The sequence below is a fragment of the Strix uralensis genome, chromosome 7, assembly GCF_047716275.1.
Source record: "Strix uralensis isolate ZFMK-TIS-50842 chromosome 7, bStrUra1, whole genome shotgun sequence".
Lineage (NCBI taxonomy): Eukaryota > Metazoa > Chordata > Aves > Strigiformes > Strigidae > Strix > Strix uralensis.
This window is the reverse complement of record NC_133978.1, coordinates 29,731,588-29,758,372: the sequence shown is the minus strand read 5'-3', so window position 1 is coordinate 29,758,372 and position 26,785 is coordinate 29,731,588. Positions and strand designations below refer to the sequence as shown.

Below are 26,785 nucleotides of genomic sequence, written 5' to 3'. Positions count from 1 at the left end.
TGCCTGCCAGTCATTACAGTTTTGGCAGGAAGCAGGAGCACAAGAGGCCCTCTCTGGTGGGTAACACTGAAAGATGTGTGTCCCTGAAGGGAGACACTGAAACAGACAAACCTGTCACTGTGCTGAAGGCTGCAAAGGGCAGACCTATGTGCAGTTTACTGTGACTTACAGAGACACAGGACAGCAAGGCCTGCTCCTTCCTGGCAGCATTAACAAGGCAGCTAAAAGCAGCCATGACTAGCCCGCATGGCTAACAGGGAGAAGGGCAGCTGATGGAAACAAGTTGCATTGGCAGACTGGCTCAGCTTAAGTCAGGTTCTGGTGCCAGGCAAGACTTAAAATCATAAACTGCCAATGAAAGTGACCATGGGAGGGAGAAAAAACTATCTGGCCTTGACAGTTTTTCCCCCAAAGAAAAAGAGGATCTAGAAATGTAGACAGGACTGTAAATTATTCCCCAGGAATTAGTTACCCTACTTCATCTTTTTGGTTAGGTTTTCCCCCCTCTTTTCCCTTTAATTAAAATTGCATTGTATCTGTGAGTGGGGAGAAGATTATCTCAGTGAACATCAGAAAGTTTAATATATCTTTCCCAGGAGTGCTGGTGGGTGTTTGTGTCAGTGTATTCATAATAGTTCCCTTGCAACCAACCCTGTCCTTGCCTATTACACCCAGGCAGAAGGTACAGTGCCCAAGGCTCCTACATGTTTTTATAATTTAAAAATGCAAGCCTAGATTATTATTCTGCTACAATAGCTCTGCCAAGATGTTGAAAAAACGTGAAAAACTTCATCTGCTACAAAAGACAGGAACAGCTTGAGATCAGTTAGGCACTGGAATTAGCAGCATCTTTCAAATATTGAAGGAGATCAGACACTGGGGCAGGCTTTTTCAGAGACTCTACCATTCCTAATGACTGGACAAACAAAACCATGGGGCAAGGTATCTTGGAGGACAGACACCAGAGCGGTGAACAGGACTTCCACCTCCCAGCTCCAAGAGCTTATTGATAGTCCTGACTCATTTATGGATGAACGTGACTCTAGCATGCCCCACCACCTGTTCCCATCCACAAAGCATATTTTAGATTCCAGTGTCTGAATCAGTATTAGATAGGTTCTTGAATCCCATTACTGTTAAAAGAAAGAAAAAAAAAAAATCAAGTTCAGGAGTCTAATCCTAAATACCACTTCCCTCCCCACTCCCTTTTTAATTTTTTTTTTTTTAAATAAAAAACATGGAGGAAAACTAGAAGAGGAAAGACTCAAGAAAAATCATGTAGTTTTCAAGTGGTCAGGGACATTGAAGGCATGGATTCTTGTCCCTGAATTGAGCTGAGCAATGGGAATACTCAAATCTATGTCTGTTAATGCATCACATAAGTGACTGAGGCATCAGACTGGCCTAAATGGCATTAGAAAAGCCTCCCCTTCCTTCTCCCCACTACTGAGGAAAACTTTCATCAGAAACTTTCTGATCAAGAGGAAATAACTGCAGGGACCCAATTTCCAGCAGGTGTAAGTGCCTCAGTCATTTCACTGAGAGTATGAAGGCCCATTTTGGTTACAGAGCCAACTAGGAGAACAGTTCAAACCTCTCGTTCCTAAGTACACAGAGCTGTACCATTGCACACCAGGTGAGGCTATAGCTTGGAGGCAGACAATGTTCTGTAACACAAACTAATATCATTTTAAGCCTTAAAAACTCTAACTGGAGCAACATGGCTCTTTTGTGCTGTGTTTGGCTGGGAGAGGAGTCATTTTGGTACTGTCCCCCAGCAGGACATGCCAGCAGGGCCAGCACAGCCCAGCGGGTCTCGCCTGTGCCTGCTGTCTGCTGGGACAATGGCTTGCAATGGGCCTGTCTTGCTGACAGTACTGGTTAAGTCTGACTTTCAGTGAAGCCCCCAATACCATCAGCTGCCAACTTCAAAATGCTGAATTTTTATACATTAAAACAAGAACAAACAGCAAACCCCTGAGCAAACAAGACCTGAGGAAGAGTTGTCTGCAAACAGGGGATACATCTTTCAAATGAAGCATCCACATCCTTGACACATCCAATATTCAAATAGCTGGGTGAGCAAGTTTAAACTTAGTTTGAAAACAGACTCCATCAGCAGTTTGTTTGCTTACTTTCTTGCTTTTTTTACTTGCTTTTGGACACTTCTCCCAGCATCCCTGCAACAGTACACCCAGCAGCAAAGGCACTGAAGAAGCCTCCCTACCTTGCCCACCCACCTGCCAGCCTGTTTTGCTTTTTCCATATATTCAACAAACAGCTGTCACCTCTGAGCTTTTATTGCCTGGTTATTTATTCAGCTGCCATCACTAAATAGCAGTGGGAGGCCAATGAGTGATTTTAGAAGATCCACAGCCTCAGACAAGCCACTCTGACAGACAGGAGCTTGTTCACACAGCATCTGGCCTATGCAGCACTTGACTAAAACAGAGAAAAGTTTTCAACCAACAAAAACGAGACCTTTTCCTTACAGAAATACTCTACCTCAGTCCTATGCTGCTTTTCTACACTGTCCATGTAGTGTAAAAGGGACACATGTCCCATTGTTGTGTGGCACGGCTCCACTCCATGCACAGATGCATTACCATGCTGTAGTTCCTGTGAGAAATACCTAAAACACTTTGGAGAAAGTGGTGGAAAAAGTCAACTTACTTCTAATACCATCTTCTTCACTGGGCGTTAACTACATAAGAATCCATTCTACTTCAAATGTGGGTAGCTTCATTTCAGTGAGGGGTTAAGAATTATTTCTTTTTCTATTTCTTACTTCAGATCCAGGCACCTTTTCAGGTCTGTAATGTTTTGGTATGCAGCACCTATTCATACATCATAAGCGAAACTGAAAAATCCTTTCAGTATGAGATAAAACATACCTGGGGCATAGGAACATTCTGGCCAGTGGAGAAGTCTGACTGAAGGCAATTTCTCAAATTCCCAGGTACAACCCAGCTGTTCTGAACACCTCTGGAAATGTACTGCACAGTGCTGATAGCCCAGCTCTTATGATTCATGTGAAACACATGATACTGAAACAGTTAAATAGGGAACAGAATAGGCAGCTCCTTAGCCCAACAGACTGCTTCTGCCCAGCCTCTCCACAGACACATGCCCTGCAGCTTCTGAATTTCTGCCCAGGGGCTAAGAATAAGAGTATGCCTCGCATCAAACCCCATGACCCACATCTTTCCTATCAATTAAAATGGAAATGGGGAGACAAAATGAGTAAATTGAATTTCCATTCCCACTCCATTCTTGACTCAAAGCCCACTTTTTCTGCATTGGCTGCAGGCACTCACGTCCATCAGCTGTCCGGGCTTCCATGTGCACGAGGTCAGGTTCTTTATCCAAACCAGTCACTGACCTGAGGGGAGAGAGAGAGAGAAGGAAGGCAGCCAGTTAGATAAAAGGCTGCGGTCAGACAGAGAGAGGGTGAAGGAAAGAAAAACCAGTTCAAGTCTACCTTGTGACACCTGGCATGTAGGTCCTTACCTCCTACCAACTTGTCTCCTTTGTGTTTCTACACAGCCCAATCTCAGGGGCCATATACTAACCTTTAAGATAGACACCTTCCCAAGTGCTGGTGAGTGAACCTGCCTATCCCTTGTCTATAAGATCAAGACTACAATGATCATTCTTGTGGTGGTTTAGTGAGCTGGTTCCAAGATCCAGTAAAATCAGAGCTCTGTTTTAATGCCGAAGGAAAGATGAGGGCACAGCAACCTCATGCTTATAGACACCAAATTAAAAAGGGGTTTTACTTGGCTGAATAGTAACATGAGAACCTGAGTTTCCTGATCTGCCCCTGGTTTGCTGGGCAATCCTGCTATTGTTTACCTCAGTTTCTCCATCTTCAAAAGAAAAACAATGATGCACATATGCATGGTGAAGTTCTAATAAAAAAAAAAAATGGAAGAAAGTATTCATTATTTACCCCATGATCCCATGCCATGGTCCTTGATAATCATGAAGCAAGGCTTGATGAGTTTCTTTAACCTCACTAGTTGAAACCCAAGCACCTGAAGTCAAATCTTCCTATGCATTGTTATTTTACTCCCTAAAAATGTTTTGCAAGGCACATTACAAAGACAGTTTTCCTTTTGGCAGAGGAAAAGTCAAGCCCAAAACAGAAATGTTATTATTAGTGTCCTGGCTGATAAGAATCACTGGGAGATGAACATTTAGTCCTAGCAATGGCTGGCAGGGGAAAAAAAAAAAAAAATCCATAGATGTCCACGTGATTTATGGAGCTGCTTCTCCTGAGTTAACCAATGGGTTAGATTAAAAGGGGACAATGACAAAAATCAGTTTCTAATTTGGTGGAAGCTGAATTTGATACAGTAGATTGTAAATAACAGATTCCCTCCGAGCCAGCAAATGTCCACAATTCCCTAATGTTCTGAAACATTTTTACTACAGTCTTTTGCTGCTTTCATCCTTAGGGCATCAACAGCTAAAGCCTTTAAAAAAAAAAAAAAAACCAAAACCAAAAAAAAACAAAATACAGACACTCTAATATATTTTTGTGGATCTCACAAAAAACATAGCTAAGGAAGCAATGACAAACATACAAATGTGTCAGAGTCCAGCTAAGATCAGCCAGTGCTGCAAATGCCAAAACAACTACATTATGACCCACTGTGTAGGTAACTGAAACTGGAACTGCTTGTTAACTAGAGGCACCGCATCAATAGCGAGTCCATTCACAACACACATTGTGGCCAAAAAAAACCAACACAACAAAACAAAGCCATACAGGCAGAGCTTTCATCATTCTACTCCCAGTGAGAAATAGTCTGCTCTTTAATCGCTACCATCAGTTTCAGGATGATCCCACATGGAAGAAAGAGCTGTCTGTTATCAGTAAGGATGCCAGAATAGGCCTGAGTCCCTGTGACTGTGTAATTATCAGGGTCAAATCTTCCAAGTATCTGGACACAGTTAAAAGCGACAGTAGGACAAATAGAAATTCTTTAAAATGTCAGTGAAAAACATTACTGTGTGCAGCAACATTATTTCCCAATATATATAGAAAGGGCACAGATCTTTCTAGTCTGTAGCAGAAGTTTTCTGCCTTTTTCCCCATAAGTAGCCCTAAATGCTGTAATTTCAGCTGCTCAGCAGTCATGACCCTCACCCATGACATGCCAATAGGGACAGAAGTACATGCTTACCAACGTATCTATCCATCACAACTTTACTAAAGGGAACAATAATTTCAGCACTTCTAGATACAGGTTGGGAACATGTCAGGGACCTGCCCCTCAGCCCCTCCCAATAGGCTTCTTACTTAAATCCAGCCTTCACCCTGCAGCCTGTACTTTCCAGGCTTCCTTCTGGATGTCAGACATCAGCCTTGTACCCAGAACCATTTGCTGGGTCCTGACACCACAGTGCCAGGCTGCCTCACCTGCTTCCCACAACACCTCCTGGGTCCCTCCCCTCCTTATGGCGGGGGCATTGTGCCTCCCCCCACAGCAATGGGGCAAACCTACTCCTGGCCCAGGTAATAAGAAACATCACTCTGCCACAACACTATTCATTTTAAAAGGGACTGTAATTAGAAGAACCTAAGTACTTCCAAGCAAAATCCGAAATACTCATTAACATTGTGTATTTGCATACACAAGCTCTGTGGATCTACTCATAATGCCTATTAAGTGAGCACCAGGGGATGACAGGAGTCTCATGAAACATGTCATTCTAGCTTGAAGTTCCTTCCCAGTGCCACCTACTTGTTTCCTTAATTAGTTTTGACAAGCCTGATGGTTCTTTTCAAAAAAACAATGACAATGAAAAAGGACCAGCATACAGCACCCCCCTAGTGCTCCTCTGCTTGTCGATACCATACTTCAAGTGGAAAAGCTTACAAAGCAATCTCCTGTAACCCAAGACAAGCTCCTGTTATCTGCAGGCAGATAACAAGCCTGTAAAGTAATGTATCGGCCATCCTTCCTTCTCCCAAACCAAGTTGCTCTCTTATATCAAAGAGTCTGATTGCAAAACAAATCCCCAATCAATGCTGTTTCTTCATGCCTCACCTCATGTCTGTTCCCACTGACAAAGAACACAGCTTTGCTTTGCAGTGCTCTGACTCCTGAATATGGGTATTTTCAGTAAATGGTCTCTCATCATTTGCCTAGAGAAGCTTTACACGAAGAATGCAAAAAAGTCAGGCAGTGGAAAGAGCAAGACATGAATGCAGGTCCTGGAGAACAGATGCAAAAATGCACATACAGACTGTAAAGCTATTCCTTTATCCCAGGAAGTAGTTTCTCTGGTCTTGAGAACTCACTACAATAACCTCTCAAGTCTGGCAATACAAGAGCAGCAACAAAAAAAAAAAAAAAGAGACACCTTCACAGCCTTATATTTTCTCATACATTATCTCTCTGAAGAAGATTTGGAGGATAGACTGCTCAAAACTATTTGAGCTACTGAAGTATGATAAGGAGAGGTATCAGCATCCCCTGACTTACCATTTCCCTTGCGTGTTGTCTACAACCAAGTGGAACCCACAGAGTGGGATGGCTGGGAAGGGGCTTCATGGCTCTCTGGCTGACAATCAGCTCTATGTCAGAGGCTTAAAAAGACAAGAGTATTTAACAACACCCAGAAGCTTAAACTCAGCTTGAAAACAGTTTTCCTGACACATGGTCACACCTCAGGCTCCATGGACAGCTCAGCTCCATGTTTTGTATGGGCACAAACTCCAGACAGCAAAAACTAAACCAAGGTCCACAAAATGTAGCCGTGTGTCCTGCTGCCTTGGACGGCCATGGCAAGGAAAAAAGGCCGTTCTTACTGCGAGAAACCACGCTAAATCAACATCCTCCACCATCCCTATTCATTTATTAGTACTCAGATGAGGAAATGCTGGGAGGATGCAGGCATAAGTGTCAGGAAAGGTAATTTTTTTTCCTGCTGCCACATTCCCCGACTGCTGCAAAGGCACTTTTTGAAACATGCAGCCTGCAGCCAGTACTGCAGCTGGTGCAGGATCATTGGCCAATGAATCCCATTAGGAGGGAAGAAATAGTTACTTTTTCCTCTATCTTCTGCTGCTGCTTTCCTTTTTTTGTTCTTATGGTAGCTCTTGTTTTTCACAAGATTTTTTCTTCCTTTTTTCAGCAGAGGATTGTGTGTTCTTGAAAGCTGAAGGATGGATAGGATCCTGGCAAGATCCTTATCTCTATCTTGAGGGAAGAGCATTGTGCATGGATGCACATATACTAGGCCGCTCTGCTAATACTCCATCTCTGACTGGGAGGGAAAGCAAGCAAGGAAAACACATTATGCTGCACTGTAAGTAGCTATTCTTGAAATGTTTCCATATAAGACACTATATAGTTCAAAATGAAAAATGCTAGCATATGCAAAGAAAGGAAAAAAGAAATACACAGACTCTCTGTGTTACCTGCTTACTGCCCACCTCAGCTCGGTGTTTCTAACAACTCTACTGCCTTTTCATGGAATAAATCATTTTTGCATTTTTTTCTACTCGTTTTCCAGACATCAGGCATTTAATGATGAAGGGCAGCATTGAGATTTAGCTTCTCTAGCATCTTAGATCAAAAATGCTGAGCAATTCAGACTGCCTGCTGTTGATCCCTGCTCCCTAAACCATCGATAGAGAGCATCTCTTACTCTATTCCTCCGTTCTGCTGGACCCATTAGCTTGGGAGGTGGGAGTGGGTATCACTGGACATTTGTGTTAAGGATTTACAACAAAGTAAAAAAAAACAGGTCACAGGGATCAGCCTTTCGAACTTGGTCTGGAATCTGCTGGATTGAGCTTTTTGCCAGGGGTGTGTCTGGTTTCTGACCAGTCAAGATGGCATTCACCAGCTCTGGCTTTGAAAACAAAATCAAAACATTTACCATGGATTGAGACTTTCCCAAGATGCTGACTTGGAAACTCATTTTTGCAGGTTGGGACGTCAGACTGAAGGCAGTTGTCACTGCTCATGTAAAGAGATGGAGGAAACAGATGGACACTACTTAGTAGGATGTTGTGCAGTAGATGAGGGCCAGAAATGGGAAGGAACAAGGCACTGCAATAATATGTAAAGGGGGAAAAACACATCCTCTTCCTGCAGGCAACTGCAGTCAAATTAGTGGTTGTTGCCAATTAGTCTGCTGCAATTTTAATTGTATTCTGCCCCAAAAGTGTACACTTCTGTGTAGTGCCAGGGAAGGAACGCATGGGACTAACTCATCCAAGCAACAAAAGGGCCATGTCTATATGGGCAGATGGAAGCACAAACTGATCCATGCAATTCCTGCTCAACTGATCTGGATCTTTTCACATAGCACCACTGCTGAATTATACACGCCTTTCCAACATGGGCCAACAGCCAACAGGCTATCTTCTCCATCTGATATGGCATCATGTTTGTCTTGGTATCAGTAATTGAAGTTATCTTCATATGGTCAAGGGGATTCTGTGTATTCATCTGTTATTTACTGCAGTTAAATCTAAAACTGGCTCCATCAGGCATTAACTCTGCACACGTAACAGCCGATGTGCACACAAACTGCATACACCCCAGGCCAACAACACACCATAAACTAGTTAAGAACAGATACAAGTGTTGAACTGTTGGGAGAAAGTATTAAACACATAATACAGTATCATTCTCTGTGGCTGAACAGGAGGAGATGATGCTGGATGGGGTAGGATGTGATGAGGTCTCTGAAGAGTTATGGACAAAACCTCCTTGCACAGCATATTTCAAATGAAACTTGGAAAAAAAGTTGGGCAGGAAGATACTGTAAGAAAGTGTCTTAGCCAGGTCCCTGGAGCTTTCTATGTCTTTTACAGTGCTAATTTCTGTGACGATACAATTCTGGACATCGTCAGAAGTAATTGTTGTGAGACTTAGCTTGCAAGATAAGGCAAAAATTTGCCAAGTGTTTATTCTCAGCTAATTTCTTTTCAGCAAGGCCAATTCTTTTTATAAAGGTCCCAATTAATTTTAAGGATGTGTTCTGCCTGGTATCTCAAAAGAAACAAAACATAAAGTGTTCACAGCATCTGCATGTGTTTCCATATGTGCATACATGCATCTGTCTACCCACATCTCATCCACATTACCTGCTGAATGTCTAAAGCTGTAAATTACCTGTAAACTTAGTGGATTACAAGTCCCAGAACTACAAAATTGCTGTTGTTTCATGGATACAGCAGGCCAGGAAGAGGAAAGAGGTCCAAATCAATCCTCTCCTTGAGGGAAAAGCTGACATTTAGGCTCAACCATGTCACCAGTCACTAGGGAATCCACACAAGACAGCAGGCTCTGCAGCACACAGAAACTCTTTTTTCTCTTTGAAGCACCTAAAAGAAGGTAACTCTTTATATCACAGAAATTAACAGCAGTGGAAGAGAAATGCCACTGAACTTGAGAATACCTTTAAAGTCTATTTATCAACAGAACAAAGCTACTGTTGATTCATGTTTTTTCCTTCCCCTGTATGCCAATACCAAAAGCTAAGAAAGTACAAATAATTCTGTGTCTAGTTCTCATCCAGTTAATAGGTCTTAGTCCTTCACAGTCCTCTGGCATTTCTTCCCCAACCTATACTATAAACCCCAATAAACATAATCAAATTTTTGTGAAATAAACTCAAAAAAGCGTGTGGGCAGAAGAGTGAAGAGCCTTACTCACAGCCCTGTCAAGGTTCGAAAGAGCCAGCAGCACAGGCAGGGCATGTGCTGGAGGTGGCATTTTAATTTCCCAAGGGTGACTGAAATAACTTCTCATGGGGACTGAGACTCACACAGGGAGCAGATCTGTCAACTACGTCAAGCCAGCACTCCTAGCGGGTGTGCTCCCAGGTGCAGTTACAGTCCTGCTGCTTACTTACAAACTAAATAAGCTGCTCCTGACTCATCAGGGTACAGCTTATCCGGGCTATATAAAATCAGCCCTGGGGGCTTATCCTAATTGAATAAGAAGCTTTTTTTTTCCCAAGTCCTAGCAGCACCAGCATTGGGATATGGTGGAAGTAATGAAACATCAGCTCATCAAGTTAAGATGTTATTGTCATGAAGACATCTCAAAGCTTCAGTGCACAATATATCATCAACTCTCTGTTGCACATGCATCCAACAGAGTGATGCTTTGAAGAAGGCATTTCTAGAGAGCAGAGGGAATCTACCTGGGATTTAGAGGTCTGCAAACTTTATGGTGGACAAGTTTGAAACATATTCCAACAGAAGGGTTTGATTCTGTTTTGCCTTCTGAAGGAAGAGACACTTTTTGTAGGATGCTCTTTTTTAATTTTTTTAGTATTCTAAATTTCAAGCCCTTTGAGGAAAAAAGAATCAAAGTATATTTTTGGAAACACTAAAAAAAAGACACATTTTTAGCTTTGTTTCCTTTCTCATCCTTTCCTTCACCCACCATCCCTCTTTTTTTTTTGGAATAGGAGAGGAAAAACCAGAAAAATAGAAGTGGAAACCCAAAATGCAGAAATTATTGTATACAAGTCATTTTGGTGACCAAAATCTAAGCCAAAATATTGGAGGGGAGGGGGGAATCCTCTCCAGAGGAATAGTTCATTCTACTTAACCAAAAATCTTTGTTTCCCAATGGAAAATTTGGGCAAATAGAACAGTTTGCAGGGGGTGGGTGGGTGTGGTGTAGTGTGTGGGTTTTTTCAGCTTTTTGGAAAAAAATAAATAAATCAGGGAAATGACATTTACTAGCCAGCTATGCTTTGTGCAGATCTGTGAAACTCAAGCACAGCATTTTTGTTTCTTTTCCAAGACTGATCACTGACATATTGAGTGACTTTCATCTCTTTCCCTGCATTTGGTTTAAAATTAGTTTAGTGCCTACTATATTATGAAGCCCAGTTAATTAATGTTTGCCCAGTGCTTGTCCACCCTCCTTTGAAAGTCATGTAGATGGGGAATTGATATAGATTATTGCTTTGATTTTTCTGGAAACATGAATCAGCCCTGCTTCTGATGACTTTAGAAAAGCAAAGTACATGCTCAAAGAAGCCATCAGCTCAGCCCGTCAGTCCTGCAGCCAAGGACTTCACTGGAGTTACTGTTTCCCTCCCTGGAAGGGAACATTTAGAAGACTCGTAACATTCCTCTGAGTTTGTCTCCTAGCAAAGTATCTTAAACATGACCTGTTCAAGAAATGCTTTACACCAAAATAAGGATTCTCAGTACACTGTGTGTTTAATTGCCCTCATTTGTATTAACATTTTTTGGCTGCAAATATGACATGCCTGAAACACTAAGGCTCAGTGATTCAGCTATTAACAGAGTCCTAGACAGAATACAGTGTCTCTGAAAAGCCTCAGAGTGAGAACATCATTTAATAAATGAATGCAGCAGTAGATGAATAAAAATAAAACTTAAATTGTCCAAAGAGTGGATGCCAGTATGAAACTTGGCACAGGCAAAATGTATAAGGATATGCTGATGAGCCCCATAGGCCTATGGGCATTGTACATAGTATTAATTAAGGAAAGATGAGTCTCCACACTCCCTGTTGCAGGGTATTGTGAAGAATCATCGTGGGATAACATTTAATATTCTGGAAATAAATTTGTGGTTCAGTTTATGCATTTTAGAGAAAAGCAATGTGAAAAACTAGATTACTGTCACAAACCTTTTGTGAGAGTTGTTTCTCTGCATTTCAGATGCTAACCTGAAGAGAACAAATGGCTTATTTCATTCTTTGATTTTTCACCATCAGCCAGGAAAGAAAGAAGAAGCAGGGGAGGAGGAGAAAGACAGAGAGAATAAAATACTCTGTTCTGGACCAGCTAGAATAAATGCATCAACATGTCTCCTTGTCCCAAAAAATCACACTCAATTAGCCACTGAGAGTGAGATGCTCATTTGTCCCAACATCCACAAGAGGAAAAGACAAAGAAGCAGGGAACAAAAAGGATTCTGGCAGCAGACAGATCTGCAAAGACAGGCTCTGTCTGTAGTAACACCAAGTCTGCTTGGCTATGATGGGTAAAAGCAATGGTGACAGGAGGTCTGCAGATCACCATGTGTCTCATGACAAGACAAGTTTGCATTCAAAACAGACACATCCTCACAGAGAGAATGGAGAGCAGTTGAATAAAACGGCCACCGCCACTTGCAGGTCTCTCCATCAGTGGAAGAGTGACACTGTAGCAGTAGAGACCAGAGAAAACATGGAGTTTTTATGGGTTCCTTTGCTTCAAGCTAGATGGATGCACAAATAGTAAAGAGACAAGGCTGCCCAGGGGGCTGAGCACTAGATGCACTCCCAGCTCTTCACAATGGCAGAGTCCCAAAGCTTCCCCATCACCAAAGCATTACCTTTTTCAAGTAAGAATACTCAGGGCAGAATGCTGCGATGGAGTTTGTGCTACCCTCATATCAAGAAGTAAAGATGTATGGAAAAGCTGTAGGTAAATCAAGAGCTTCTCTTTGTTGGATTCTTAATCTGTTGTTATAGATGAGCAATAAAAGGAAAGAAAAGTACAAGGCCAAATGAAAAGTAACACACACTGTTCAAATCTAATGATTTGTAGAAAGAAAAGAAAGAATTCTGGAGAAACTACAGCAGAACCAGAAATGGCTTTAGGGAGTCACTATTACAGATTGCCCCTAAAATCAATATTATAATAGAACATGTTTCATTCCCTCAAAGATTTTCAATCAAAACCTGAAAACCAAAAATACTGTGAGCAAAACCTAAGAATCTTTCTGTACCCTTTGGCCAAAAACCCACCAGGGTTTTTGGTTTGTTTTTCTTTTTTTTTTTTCCAATGAAAAAGCAGACTTTCTCCTATGGGAGAAAACCCAGATCTACTGAAATCAGCTCTGAAGTCTACAGGCATTATTTATTATTTCCTCAGTCCTTGCTGGCAGTCATAGGTCAGTATGTTTCTCAAACTCAGCTGCAGAACTTCTGATATTTCACTAAACAAGGAAATGTGTCTACATCCCATTTTTATTGCCTTCTGCCCAATGGAGGACAATTATCTGTGAGATAATTACAGAGCTATGATAACCACCTCTATCTCCTATTCCAATTAGCTCACTACAAATATGCAAGTGAAACAGCCTCGCTCACTGGGTTCTCATCCTTGTTCTGTATATGATCAGCAAGAGACAAGTTACTGAATCAACATTATTTAAAAGAACCTGTAGTGCAGCTAATAAGATACTCCTTCCCGCTCTTACGTTCTGATGTAGCTTCGTGCTCACTATGCTTAACAATAGCAGAATTAAACTCATCTCATTCTACAGAGGAGGCTCAGGGGAATGCCAGGGAACGAAAGGATGGGAGTTTCAATTTCTTCTCTTGCCGAGAATGAATTCTGCCTCATATAACTGCTGATGAATTGTCGTTTTAAGAGAGTTTGTTAATTTCCAACAGGCAGAAGGCATAAAGAGGGACCTCCTTATCTTTAATGGATGTTATTGAGCGACACAAATGGCTCATGTTTAAATGAATGCAGAAACATCTTGTCTGTTTTGCCATGATAAGACTATTCTTTCTGCACAGCATGGGTTCAGCTCCTTCTGTTAAATAAAACAACTGTTTTTGTTCAACTTAATGGCAGGCAAACTTCCAAAGGTTCAGAGGCTAAAGTCAGTTCAGAGAAATGAACCAAAATTTACCTGGGTCCTTCCTGATTCTTACTGAGAAAATCTACCTGAAGAGCTTTGAGGTATGACTGAAAATCTAGTTTCAAGCAAAAATGGTCCCTGATAGTATTGATGTACTTTACTGAGGATAAATTCTCCATTAGATTGTAACTTTCTCCAAGGCAAGAATGCTTCCAGCCCCAGCTGCTGTAAAGAAGAGCGCACTGCAAGAACCCCCATAAAAGTACACCTCTTCAAATCCAAGTGGGCCATCTGAGATGAGGTCTGGGGCAGAGGGGAGGCTGGGTCCAGGAAAGATGCTCACTCCCTGATGCCAGCAGGTGTTCTGCCACTGTTTTCAAAATGGCTGGAAAATTATGTCCATAATCAGAGTATGTGAAAACATCCTAAAGTTCTCAGAACAGTGGTGATTTTTAAAACAACTCCCAAATGTTTCTTTTCCAGTCATCTGAAAGGAAGAGGGGTTCTCTCCCACACTGAAAATTCACCTATTTGCCCAGAAACAGAGAGATTAGAGTGGTATAGAACAAAGGCCAAAACCTAAGACAAAACCCACACAAGAAGAATGGGGCAATATTTCTTGCTAGCCAGAGAGTGCAAAATACAATACTACTGTCAGCCCGGCAGCCTAGCTTTTGATTAGCTTTGCCAAGCTATGACAGTATGGGAGATCCCCATATGCCTCAGAGAGATGCATTATTCAATATATTAATTAGAGGGCTGGCTTTCATCACTGCTTTCTACAAAGTATCACAAAGAATTACTCTGGGACTGTTACTGACAGGCTGAAATTAATTTGTGTTTGAGTTCACGTGCATCAGGGAGAGACAGCCCAGTCAGGCTGCATGAGTCTGCCGTACAGCATTTAAGCCTCCAGCAGTGACCTGTGAAACACTGCGGTGAAGCCTGGACACCTTTTCTGGTACCCTGTTGCATGAGAAGGAAACAGATCCTTCCACCATGCAGTGTCCAGACAGACATGGCATTGGGATCCAGTCCAGGGATCAAACTTAACTGGGAGAAATATTCAACAAATTCGTCCTTAGATCTTTCTTACTAGTCTCAGACACTTAGTCACAAGAGAGTGGGGGGGGATTACAAAGTAATGGGGAAAATAAGAGAAGACATAAAGGGACATAAAGAAACTTGACAGATGACAGACCAAAGCAAAAGGCTTTTTGGTGGCTGAAAGCCCTAACTGCAGTACAATATGTGACATTTAGTAGTAACCATTAAATTTAAAACCAATGAACAGAAGTATTTCAGCTCTTACTTTTCCAGTCTTAAAAAAAATAATCACTGCCAACCACAGTACATTAAAGTCATAAATATGGCTAACATCACAAATCGTACTAAAATCACAACAAATCACAAATTCTAAAAGCCAGATAGTATTTCTGTAAGGACATCCACAGTTACATTAGTGGAGAAGGGATAATCCTCCGTTCTGCAAGATATGCTGTGTTTCTCAAGCAAAAGGAGGTTAGAAAGAAAAGTTCCCCAAAGGTGACTTATTCCGAAATTACCCTTACAGAGGGTATACACCAGCCATTGAAGGAACTCATTTTGGCTGTGATAGCAGTCAAAATTTTGGAGGTGGTATATGTATTGATTTTGCTGTCATGAGGCTCTTTTCTTGTGGTTCATTTATTACGTAGTTCATCTGTTTTAAAGGAGAATTTAAAGAATTTTAAAATATTTCCCTTCGTGATCACACACAATCCTTGTAGCCAGTATGTTTTTGGTTTTTTCTTGTTAAAAGAGCTTTGAGCCCGGGGAGCCTCACAGCATGGCATCCACAGGACTTTGTAAAAAAGTCACACTTATTTTCCTAGGAAAGCAGACCGTAAGGAGAAGAGCATCACACAACAGCAAAGTCAGGCAACGAATAGCCTTTAGGAGTTCTTCCAATGCATCAACTACTATTTGGACCTTACATTCACAGTAGAAGAGACTGGTTGTGTCAAATTTCCTTTGTAAGATGAAGTCATTAGTCAGCATAAAGTGTAAATATACAGCAGAAACCCAAATGTCGTTGTTTTTAGTCACAATTAAACTAGCAAATATGCTGTAATATTCCTCCAGTATTGTACTAGGGTTTTTTTCCCACCTTCTACAAAGATGCTTTCCCAGATCCAACTATTTGTGTATCTCTCAAATTAATTTAAAAAAACATGGACTGTGCTCTGAAATGGGAATGGTAGTCTGAACATTACACTAACTGTGGGCACAAACAGAACAGGTGGGGTCTATGCAACCTCTATAAACAGTCCTGCAGGGTTTCCCAGAGACAGAAAGTGAAGGATTTTCCTGTTCTTAGGATCATTTAGGATTTTACACTCTTAGATATCCATGAAATGTATCACAATGTCCCTGAAAGAACACTTAGCAATCTGTAGTTGAAAAACAGGATACAATTAAGTTTAGGAAAAAACATGCTCATGGACAAAAGCAAAATATAAAACTTACAAAGGTTTCTCAAACTTTGTTGATCACTCATGTAAGCTACTGATCACAGTTATGAAGTACATTATAAGCATACTGAACATCTCACTTGGATATTAGGGACCAATATCTGCTGTGCATCTCAAAAGATCAAGATGGGAATAAGAGTCGGGATTCCTCTATGTTGGCTTTATCCAGACACTTTGTTTCAGACTGTGCTCCTTCCCTACTTTAATTTCAAAAGCTCATATATTGTAAAATTTTTTACTCAAATTTTAAAATCACTTTAGAAAACGTCAAAAAATGTCAAACATTTCAGGATGTTACTTTATGGTTTTTGAGAGAAACATTTTGATAATGTTAACATGAATTCTACAGTATCTTTATTGACTTGAAACTTTTTCAACAAAAATAAACACTAATACAGCCAATAAAAAGTATCTGACTCTATATATCCAGGTTCCACTTCTAACTCTGCCACTGAGTTACTGTGTAATAACAAGCTGGTCAACTACGACCTAATGTTTGGAAACATTAAATATCTACAGTGTCAACTGCATTAACTGTAGGCACACAAAATAACAATAAAATCCCTATCCTCACAGTTCCCCAACTTGCCCATCTTTTAGTGAAAAGGAAAATAAAATTGGTCTTCTTATTACCATGGTGTTTTGATCTTTAACTAATGTGACCTTGCAAGGAAATCTTTCAATATGTGCCAAGAAGGTCGCATCTCTCCTGAACTCTTACTACAGAGCTGGAGGCTAGAGTTTGAAAATTTTGTCCTCATCCTAGTACAGTTCATGATCACAGTGGCTTGAGTAATGCATTCCAGATTTATGTTAGCATTACCCTCTGGGAGAAAAACCTTTCCCAGGTGTTCTCACCCACAGGGCATGAGATGCAAGTCCCTTAACACAGGTTAATGAGCCAGTAGCCCACGGGAGCCTCCAGTAATAGTCCCTGTTCAGTTCTTCATGCATGATCTACATGAATAGCCTCAATGATGCTATAGGTGGTGTTATCCATGGCTGACAAACTGAAATTACTGCTTTTATCCACAGCTCCATATACGGTATGGTTTTAATTCTGAAAAACTCTAATGCAGAATTACTTAATAGTCAATTTGACATTTACAAGACTCTGTTTTCTTAACACTAAACTTGGCTGTAAAAAATCAGGCGATGTTTCCCCAGCACTATGCAATGACACCATCTGGTAGTTAATGATTAGTGGGATTTACAAGAGAGACAGGCACATATTTGACTAACCATTTCATTGCTGGCAAACTAGTCAAAAGTAAAGGTAACCTTAGCTGTATTCAAAGGTCACTTCTGGAACTGCTGCTGAAACAGTCTGTGTTGACTCAAATTGGCACTGGGATTAGGAAATATCAGTGCTGTCACAGAGATGAGGAAATAAAAACAGACACAGACCTCTGCCCAACTGCAGATCCAAACCCAGATCATAACCTTTAGAAACATTGAGGTAAATCCCTTATCTTCTGCTACATTACTCTCAGATATCTAAACAAGCCTCCACTACAGCCTTCATGAAATTCAAGCTGCAAATAAATAGAAATACACTGGCTAAATTTTATCACTGTTCCCATCCAAAATCATGACAAAAAGGACTGAAAACCTTACTCTCAAGAGACAAAATTTGCTGGCTCATGCCTCAAACAACTGTGACAGAAACCCATAACTACAAAGCACAGCCTAAATGAATGTACAGTCTTTTCCCTTCTCCCAGTGAAAGTATGGCCTGTTCCATTCTCCCAATTTTTAATCCCTGGAGTTCAAAACAATTGTGGCTGGCATTCATGGATACCAAAACAACCAGAAATCTGATCGGTTATCACAGAAAGAGAAAAAGATAAAATTCTGGATAGACTAAGTGAGGAAATCGGCAGTGTATTCAAGAACTGCTTGTTACACCACATTTTTCCTATTTGTGGATACAAACACTGCTCCTTGAAGCTAGGCTAGTGTATGTCCTATTTTCCTACTATTACTGTCTCTCCCCCCCCCCGCCTTGTTGGTGTTTTCTGCCCAGCTTTCAACATTAGCGTGTATTTCAATGTCTTTTACTGACTAGGTTCATCCTGGGCACTGAGTTCAGTGCTCCAAATATCCTGGTAGCCATCAGAAATGCTGTGCAGATTTCTCCCTCTTCCACACAAATGTGTTTTCCCCACTTTCCCACTCCCAGGCTTTGACAGAATCAATGTTCCAGAGAGCATGTTTAAAAAACTTAGAGAAAGAAGGGTAAATGTCTAGATATACCAGACAAAAAAAAAAAAAAAAAATGGTCCCACATTCACCACTTCATGTATCCCAGTGATGATGGGAGGCAAGAAGCATGAATGAGTCCTCCAGCAAAGAGCTGCCTGGGGAGACCCTAAGAAAGGGGGTGGGTGTCCCAAGGAATATAGCTCTGTCCTCTGCACAGAATGGCAATCCCTGTGTCTGCTCAGGAAACATAGGCAGGGTCTCCAAAGACAGATGGACAGGGGATGATATTCACAGTCATTTAGCTGATTAGCCAGAAAATGTAGGTCACCTTGTAGAACTCCACATTTTAAAGAATTAAACCATAAAATTATAAAAGGACTTCATATGCCACTAAAGTATCTTTTAACTCTCTAGAGACCTTCAGTGCTCTTAATCCACTGCTGTAGAACCTGGTATCACAATATTTGAGTACTTCACCCACCACACCCAACAAGGAAAAGAAATGTTCTTCTATCCTAATCTTATCTAGGGGTAACAAGGCAAAGCCAGCTTGAGTCACCCAAGATAACATGGAAAAGTTGTGGTCCAGCAAAGTGCTGAACAAGGCTTGGTGATTGCTCTGCTAACCAAACTGCCCTGCCAACCTGCTTAGTCCTGTTGTCCCAACACAGGAAAAGACAGGCAGTAAAGCAACTTCAGGACAATTCAAGTCCTTTGAGTTCTCATCTGAACAGAGACAGTATTTAATCAGCACAGTACACACCATGTGTTTTATAGACAAGGAAACTTCCCCAACATTTCTACAGTACAAAATATGGACTGTCTTTTTTATATCCCTCCACATGACAGCACAGGTGTCTAAGCTACAGTGAGAAAAAATAAACAGGGCCCAAAGGGAGCTGCGGAAATGTGTTTTAAAAGAAAAGAACACTGAGTAGGTCTTTAACAAACTTTGCACCCATGCTGGTTCCAGTTATCTTGAGTAATTTCAGAGTGATGAGTGATCTGGGAATTTCTGTATCACATTAGCGTAAGCTCCTATTTCCAGCCTTACAGGATCCTAAGTTATTAAAATCTCTGAGGCCAAGGCACGTGGGAGCCAAATTTGGATGCCTGTACTCACATCAAGTAACACATTCTGTTCAAGCTCTGCCACTGCCATCAGTGGGTGTATCTAACAAGTGAATCACTACTACAGAAGTAAAGATCTCGAATCCTAGTTTTTATAACTATGCGTGGCCCAGAGGTGAATCTCAGCTCATGCACAAACTTTGAGCTGGCTGCAGGAACTGATGAGAGATGTCCCATAACTGCAGGACATGTGACATCCATATGGGATGAGAACACAAAACTACAAATCAGTGATTAGTACCAACGTTTGGGACTAAGGAAAGTTGTTGAAGGCAAGAGCCAGGACACAAAGCCAAAAATCAGGATTGGAGCTTGGGACTTTGTTTTTGACCAGTGGGGAGCCATCACAGATGCTGCATGCTGGAGCTCCAGCAAAATGCACAGACTGACTTGTGTGTCCATGACTAAGAGAGAGGTCTTTCTTACTCTGCTAGTGAAAATTCCCATCCCAACGTCACGAGTTCTGATGCAGTCATAATTTTCTCCTGGTCTTAAACTCTCTACATCTGAGCTCTCTCAGGGAAGGTATAATTATTTGGAAAGGTCTCAGAGAGAAAAATAAGACCTCTCCCTGTCAGGCTGACTGATCCCATGAACCAGATGAAGATTATAGTCTTCACAAGCCCATTCACGGCAGCCTGAGAGATGAAAGTCATGCTTCGAAGGCAAAAACATTCAACAAAGGCTGCCCCAGATAAAGCCAGCTCCATTCAAATCAGATGAAGATTGTCCCATTTGATGAAGGATGCTTACCAGAGCCCCTAACTAATAAACAATTCAGCGCAACACTAACGAGCATCTTATCTCTGATTTTGGCATCTCCCTATCATTATTTCACCTTTCCTTCAAGTTTTAATTAAGAGGTTCTATAATTTAGTATTTGATAGGCTAATGAATTCCACAGAGTAGTGGCTCATGTCCCTCTGAAACTTATAGCTATACCCACTTTCTCCCTCTTTCACAGCCTAATAAAAAGAAATCACTGAATTTCCAAGGCTAAAGTGTTCTCTTTGCATTTCTTTCTGTACACATCTTACACGTCAGACCTTATAAGCCATCACGGTTTGCAGCTTTAAAAAGAAAGAAAGGAAAAAAAGAAAGAAATCAGACAGCTAAGGGGAGTTATTACGTTCTAAAATTCCAGCACCTCTGACCCTTGCACTACAAATTTGTTCAAATCTCTCTCACTCTGGGAAAAAACTAATTCACTCTCTTGGAAAGTTCATTGTCAATGGGATTCTACTGTTTCTGAGTGGAATAAAGATTTCTAGGTCCATTCCATACAGGTTTTAACTATAGAAGACATACATTTTCTAAGAGGAAGAGACACTTGAAACAAAGGCATTATATAATGCAGTGTTAGAAAACAGCATTTAAACTTTGCAGCCAAAAGACTGTATGAAAAATGAGGTAGATTGTGGAAAAGAGGTTTGGGTGTCAAATGGACAAACAGGCAAGTTTCATTAACCATTATTATATGAAAGTAGAAAATAAACTACAACACAGACTCTCCTTTAAAAAGAGATTCTGCTTTGTTCCCAAGTCAATTCAGCCCTTGTACTTTATCCTCCAAGAAAGCCTCTCCCCTAAGCTCATCTGTGCTATTTGAAGGGTAGGGTACACTTAATCCCATAGGACCAGCTATTCTACTCCACAGAACGATATGCCTGGAGAGGATCTACACTCATCTTTGTCATGTGCTCCTAGCATGAAAAGTGAAATCAAAAGATTTTGGATAGTTAGGTCAATTAACCACCTGCCACCAGAACCAGGAGAACATAACCACCTTTACTTCACTATGGAAATGTGAAACAGTAACATGGACAGACAAGGTTCTAGATCTTCAATACATTTTGAAGGTCTATGTGACATAGGAGCCTTGCAACTTCCTTTCCTCGATATTCAAAAACCTTCTTACACTGTCCAAAAACCACAGGCACTCTAAGGGAAATTTCAAGCCTTGGTGCCAAAAAGCCATGTTATAAATGTGGAAGTCTAGAACTGTTTAGTGACATCTGCAGAAGAACCTAGACAATTTGAAAATCCCATGACGTGTCTATCTCCACTGCAAGGTATGGAAATACTGCAAATCCAATCTATCAATGTTTGGGGCCTGGATTCCATGTACTTTTAATGATGCACAAGAATTTCTATGGGAATTTAAAATATATACATCATGTTTTGCAATTGGGAGTCAATTCTTAAGTCAGTCAAGTCCTTTTTATTTTTAACCATTCAAAATAAGAGTCTCTGGTTCCTTAATATTACAATCTTTTTTGGCATTAAGGACCAGGCACTTAACTATTCACAGATCCTGTAAATCAGCACTTCCACACATTCACACACATACCTTGACACACATACCATCATCTGGCATGTCATCAGTACAGTGTTGAGAATCTGATTCAAGCCCCTTATTGTAGATTCAACAACAGAAGAATATTGCTGGGTTTTCTCTTTCTCTCTGAAGTAAATTCTTGGGACTTCACATGGTGGAAAGAAGTTTGGAAAAGTGGCATATGAAATGGAGGAGCCTGGAGACAGGAACTAAATTTGTTTAATCATCTGCTTTTAAGACACTCTCCCAATTTTGGAGGCTGACGCTTGGGAAATAGCAGGGAAGATAGTCACAAAGCAGATTTTTAGCAAACTGTTTGCAAATCCTGGGCTCTCACCAGTCAGTAGAAAGAAACTGGCTCCTCACAGTGATTCAAAGCAGAGTCTGAATCATCCTTTCTCCCAGTAGTTGCATAAGGATACTGGTCAGAGTGGCTGGCTCTGCACAAAGACTATGTTGTAGTCTAAAGTAGCTCTCAGAAGGGTTGAAAAATAGGAGGTCTAATGATCATAACTTTGTCACTGAAGCACTGGGCAGTTTCTCTGTGGTAAGTAGGTATATAACAAAGAAGTAGAAGTTTTGCAATTATCAAAAGACTTGTACTTGTCTGTACAAGACATGGCTGTTATCAGACAAAAAGGAGACAGAAACATGGAGACTATAGCAGGAGACTATAGCACTGCAAGATCTGTGCTATGGCCTAAGTATATAACATTGATGATGACCAAAACCAAACGTATACTTAATGTTCAGGTAAAGCAATCAATCCCTTCAAGTTAGATGCCCTTCTCCCCGCCATGACCTGCCCAAAGCAAGCAAGGTCTGAGGGCACAACTCACCAGTAAAACCTGTTTGGAGTGACCCGCTCCTGCATGAGCTGCCATTTTCTTCCAAAATCCATGGAGCTGTACAGCTGAAAGACAGAGAGGAAGTATAAACTTTGAGGAAGAAGAATAAGGACTGCTGCTAAATGAAGTATTAAAATTAAAGCACAGGCATGGATTGTCCTGCACGATTATTGATCAGCCTCACTGCCAGGGAAGGCTAATAAGGCAATCTCCTCCCCTCACATTTAACCTAGACTGAGCTCCTGAGACTCAAAAGCAGGTAGGCTTTTCCAAAATCTTTTCAAACATTTTTGTGCTTCCTGATTTCAGCTGTCAACACGTTCATTTTGACTGCCATAGGACAAAGCTGGCAGTGTCCTGGCTTTTTCAGCCCAACAGGAAGCAGGTGATTGATGACATGTAAATTCCTCACATTAAATAGAATGAGAGGCAAATTAGATTAGATAACATGACTATGATGTGGTAGGTAGTGACTCTACACTCAAGGCCATGCCGCGATTCATTTTTATGATGTGGATTACAGCTCTCTTCTGTGTGGGAAAGAAAATTGCTTCTAATTTACAACTTCTATGTTCAGAAGAAGGTCTAAATTTTGAAGTAAGTTAGAAATCAATCTGCTCATTAGTTAAACATTAAAGATAGTGAAGTTGTTGTTCTTGAAAGCCAAATTTTCAATCTAATGATGTTTTGAGTCTTTCTGGCTAACAAATGGTGCAACTGTAATGTAACCAAATTTCCATGCAGCTCCACACTAAGTCTCAGACATCACTTCGCTTCTACATACTCTGCTTAGTACCACAAACACCATTCTCCATACAGTTAGTTTATTACGCACAATCCACTCATAATCAAAGCATATGTAAGCTCCTTTTCTCCAATTTTGAGTATTTTTTTTCTTCAGGAAAAAAATACACTTTGAGGAATAACTACTCTGTTTTACAACTAGATCATAGAGAAATATCAGGCAGTGTTTTGAACAGGATTTCAAATAAATTTCATCTAAAATAAATTGTCTTAAAATAAGCGTTGATTGCAGGCTAAGAAGGTAGATAGCAGACCTGAAAAAAATTAAATGTTTGTAATATCCAAGTTTAGGTCCTTAATGGGAAAATGGTATCATTTGAGTAAATGTTCTGGATTTGATTTGATTTTGAGTAACTGGATTTACAAATCAGAGGCAGGTCCATGTTCAGATTAGAAGGGTTCACAACCTAGTGATGTGTACTGTGGCACAGCTATGATAGATGGCAAAGTGTGACTGGGAAGATAAACTATATGTGCTCGCACCAAAAATTAAAGTTTCTTGAATGGGGCAGTATCTTTGACCACAGTGATCCAGCAGCCACATCAGAGGAGGACCATAGGACAATTTACAAAGGTGATTGGAAAGAGCTCTTTGAGCAGTGTCCAAAGCCTGAGGCAGCTGATTAATTCTTACTACATTTGTACTCAACTACACAACCAAACCACTATATAGCTAGCAAAAGGAAACTTAAAAACTGAAATTCAGACCCCATCAAGTATCTAATACAACTGGTATGTGTAAAGACAAAAGAATCAGTCCTTTGCTTTTATGCCAACAGGAAGTCCAGTTTCTGCCAATGACAGCTCAAGCTGCCAGTGAAAAGCACATCAGGGGAAAAGAGAGGGAAGCAGACATTCTCCAATCTTCATGTCAGAATTGGCTCCAGTTATGTAGACTTCACTCCAACCAACATCACTGGGCTCGTGGTAAGAAATATTAGGAAAGATTTTCTGCCCCATGTTCTTCAGGACATAAGACATGATCTGAATATTCCGATTTGGCAGTATTTCTTTGGCACTGTCACTAGATAAGATACTGCACTAAAAAAGCCCACGTTATCTGGGCTTCCTCTGCTTTTCTGATAAACCAATCCCAATGATAGTCTAAAAAAAAAAAAATACTGTAGAGAATCCTCTGCCCCAAAAGGAATTTTCCACAGATACAAAATAAAGCATTGATTTTTTTTTTTTTAATTAAAGCAACCAGGAAAACTCCTTCTCCAAATTTGAGGATAGGCTATATTAAGATAATTACCTTCTGAAGGAACATCTGGATTTTTAGAAACAATAATTGAAAATCCACACTCTAACAGTCAAAACTCTACAGTGCTACAACTCTGCCTCGAGTTTAGCATGGTGCCTGACAAAAATATTCCTTGAGTCATTTGACATGGTTTTACACATACAAGGACCTCTGCAGGCAGACTGAGTTGCATCAGTTTCATCAAACAACTTGGCTATTCTTTCCATTTCCTGACTTGCAGATGGAGCCACCGCGCTGTACAAATCACGGGGTTCAGGCAGCTTAGCCTCAGTTAAGTCATGTTCACAAGCAAGTGGGACTAGCATCTTTATTGTATTCTGCAACAGATTAACCATCCTCACCCTGAGAGAAAAGGATTAGCAAAATACATCCATTTTCTTAGATTCTCTTTTATCTTTTGCCCCTAGCATTTCCTTTTCTTTTGCAGCTGCACTCAGTGGAATGAAGCACAATCTCTTTCTAACTACTCATCCTTCCCCCTATCAAGTTAAAAACCAGAGACCAGCTACTGAGTACTGTTCCTCCCTTCTTTCTACTAAAGCTCAGGCTGACTGGTGGTAGGAGGATTAAATTGAATTTGCAGCCTTTAGGTGATCTTAGATAAAGAGATAAGGAGAATATTATTCATTTGAAGAACTTTATTTATTCACCTACTTATTCTAAGCATCCACTTTGAATTTTAACCAGATGATTGAGTCTTAAAGCTGTATGACAGAATAAATTCCTGAAAGGTATCTCTAACCCAGTTCACTTTTACAGTATTATTTACAGATTATTATTATTTACAGATGTAAACGTAAAGATTAATGTTGAATTACTAAATAAAACATACAATAAAGAGTTTTCTAGTTATCTATATACAGTTTCTGTTCATCTCCCTTCATGGGAGAAGAGATGCTTTTAGAAGAGACAACAAATTTAGTAGCAAGTACAGTAGATTTCAATAGAGATTAATTTGCCTAAGGCTGAATACTAAGCAATGGAAAGAAATCAGGTTTGTTTGGTGCCAAGATTTTCCTTGTTTAAAGCTTTGCTCTGGCTCTTTAGTGATGAGTAATCTCTGGCACTTCCACCTCCCAGAGCACTCCAGCACACTGGTTCAAGAGGGATGGACTTCAGTGTACCATGAAGGTGTACTGTGAGGGTATGCCCTTTCTGCAACCTCCTGTGTTATTTGACCTGCTCTGATGAATGAAAAATTAAGACTTTATGTCTGTATGGGCTGGTCTTGTGCCTTGATGCATCTAAAGAGTGTCACGCAGAGGACTTGACTAAGAAGCAACTCAGAAGTGGGACCCAAACCAGAAGGACAAAGTTCTGGTTCAAGGCAAGGGTGACAAAATTAATTTTCTAACAAGAAAATGAACTCAGAATCCTGCATCTACCACAGAGGCACCTCATTAAACACAGTCATAGCACTTGTCCAATCCCAGCAACTTCTGCACCTATTTGAGTGGACAGGTTCCAGCAGCCTCCTAAAAGCTGAGGTGTTTTTGAGAACAAACACATGATGTTCAAATTCCCTACTGAGACCATTTGAATAATGCTTATGAATTTCATCCACCCTTGCATCAGACAACAGGGTTTTTTACTAGGCATCACTCTAAAATTCCTGCTTGCCTGCAGACACATGCAACACTGCCACAGGGCAGATGGAATTCAGAAAGATGAAGGGGTCAGCACTGTACGTCAAATAAATATACCTTTTAATGCACTCTCAGGCCTGATGAAGCACCTAAAGTATTTCCCTGAAATACTATTCCCTCGTCATACTAGCAGGATCCAAGAGCAGCTCTACTTTCACACCTGGCTTTGAGATCAGCCCAGCTCAGCAATACAGGAACAGTCTTTAAGAATGGGTACTGAGCACTGGGGAAAATCTGTCTATGCTCATGAGCCTAGTTAGACCTACCATCAAAAAAAAGAAAAGGCCATACCATCAAGAAGGTAAATAGCAAATGTTTATCCAAACAGCATCACAATACTCCACACTCAAGGATTGTAGCACCAGACATATCACATCCACCAACACAGTCCTGTGTTTTACCAAGAACACACAATCTGTGTGAGGAGAGACCTTGG

The 26,785-nt window shown here is 40.7% G+C and overlaps 1 protein-coding gene across 1 annotated transcript in view; it reads right to left on the bottom strand.

Moving 5' to 3' along the window:
* SORCS3 (sortilin related VPS10 domain containing receptor 3) overlaps window positions 1–26,785 on the bottom strand; it is a 216,492-nt gene that overhangs the window by 85,247 nt on the left and 104,460 nt on the right. The window contains exons 6-7 of the mRNA XM_074875690.1: window positions 22,627–22,700; window positions 3,318–3,382 (exon numbers count right to left, since the gene is read on the bottom strand). Of these exons, the coding sequence (XP_074731791.1) occupies window positions 3,318–3,382; window positions 22,627–22,700 (139 nt within the window). The remainder of the gene's footprint in view (window positions 1–3,317; window positions 3,383–22,626; window positions 22,701–26,785) is intronic.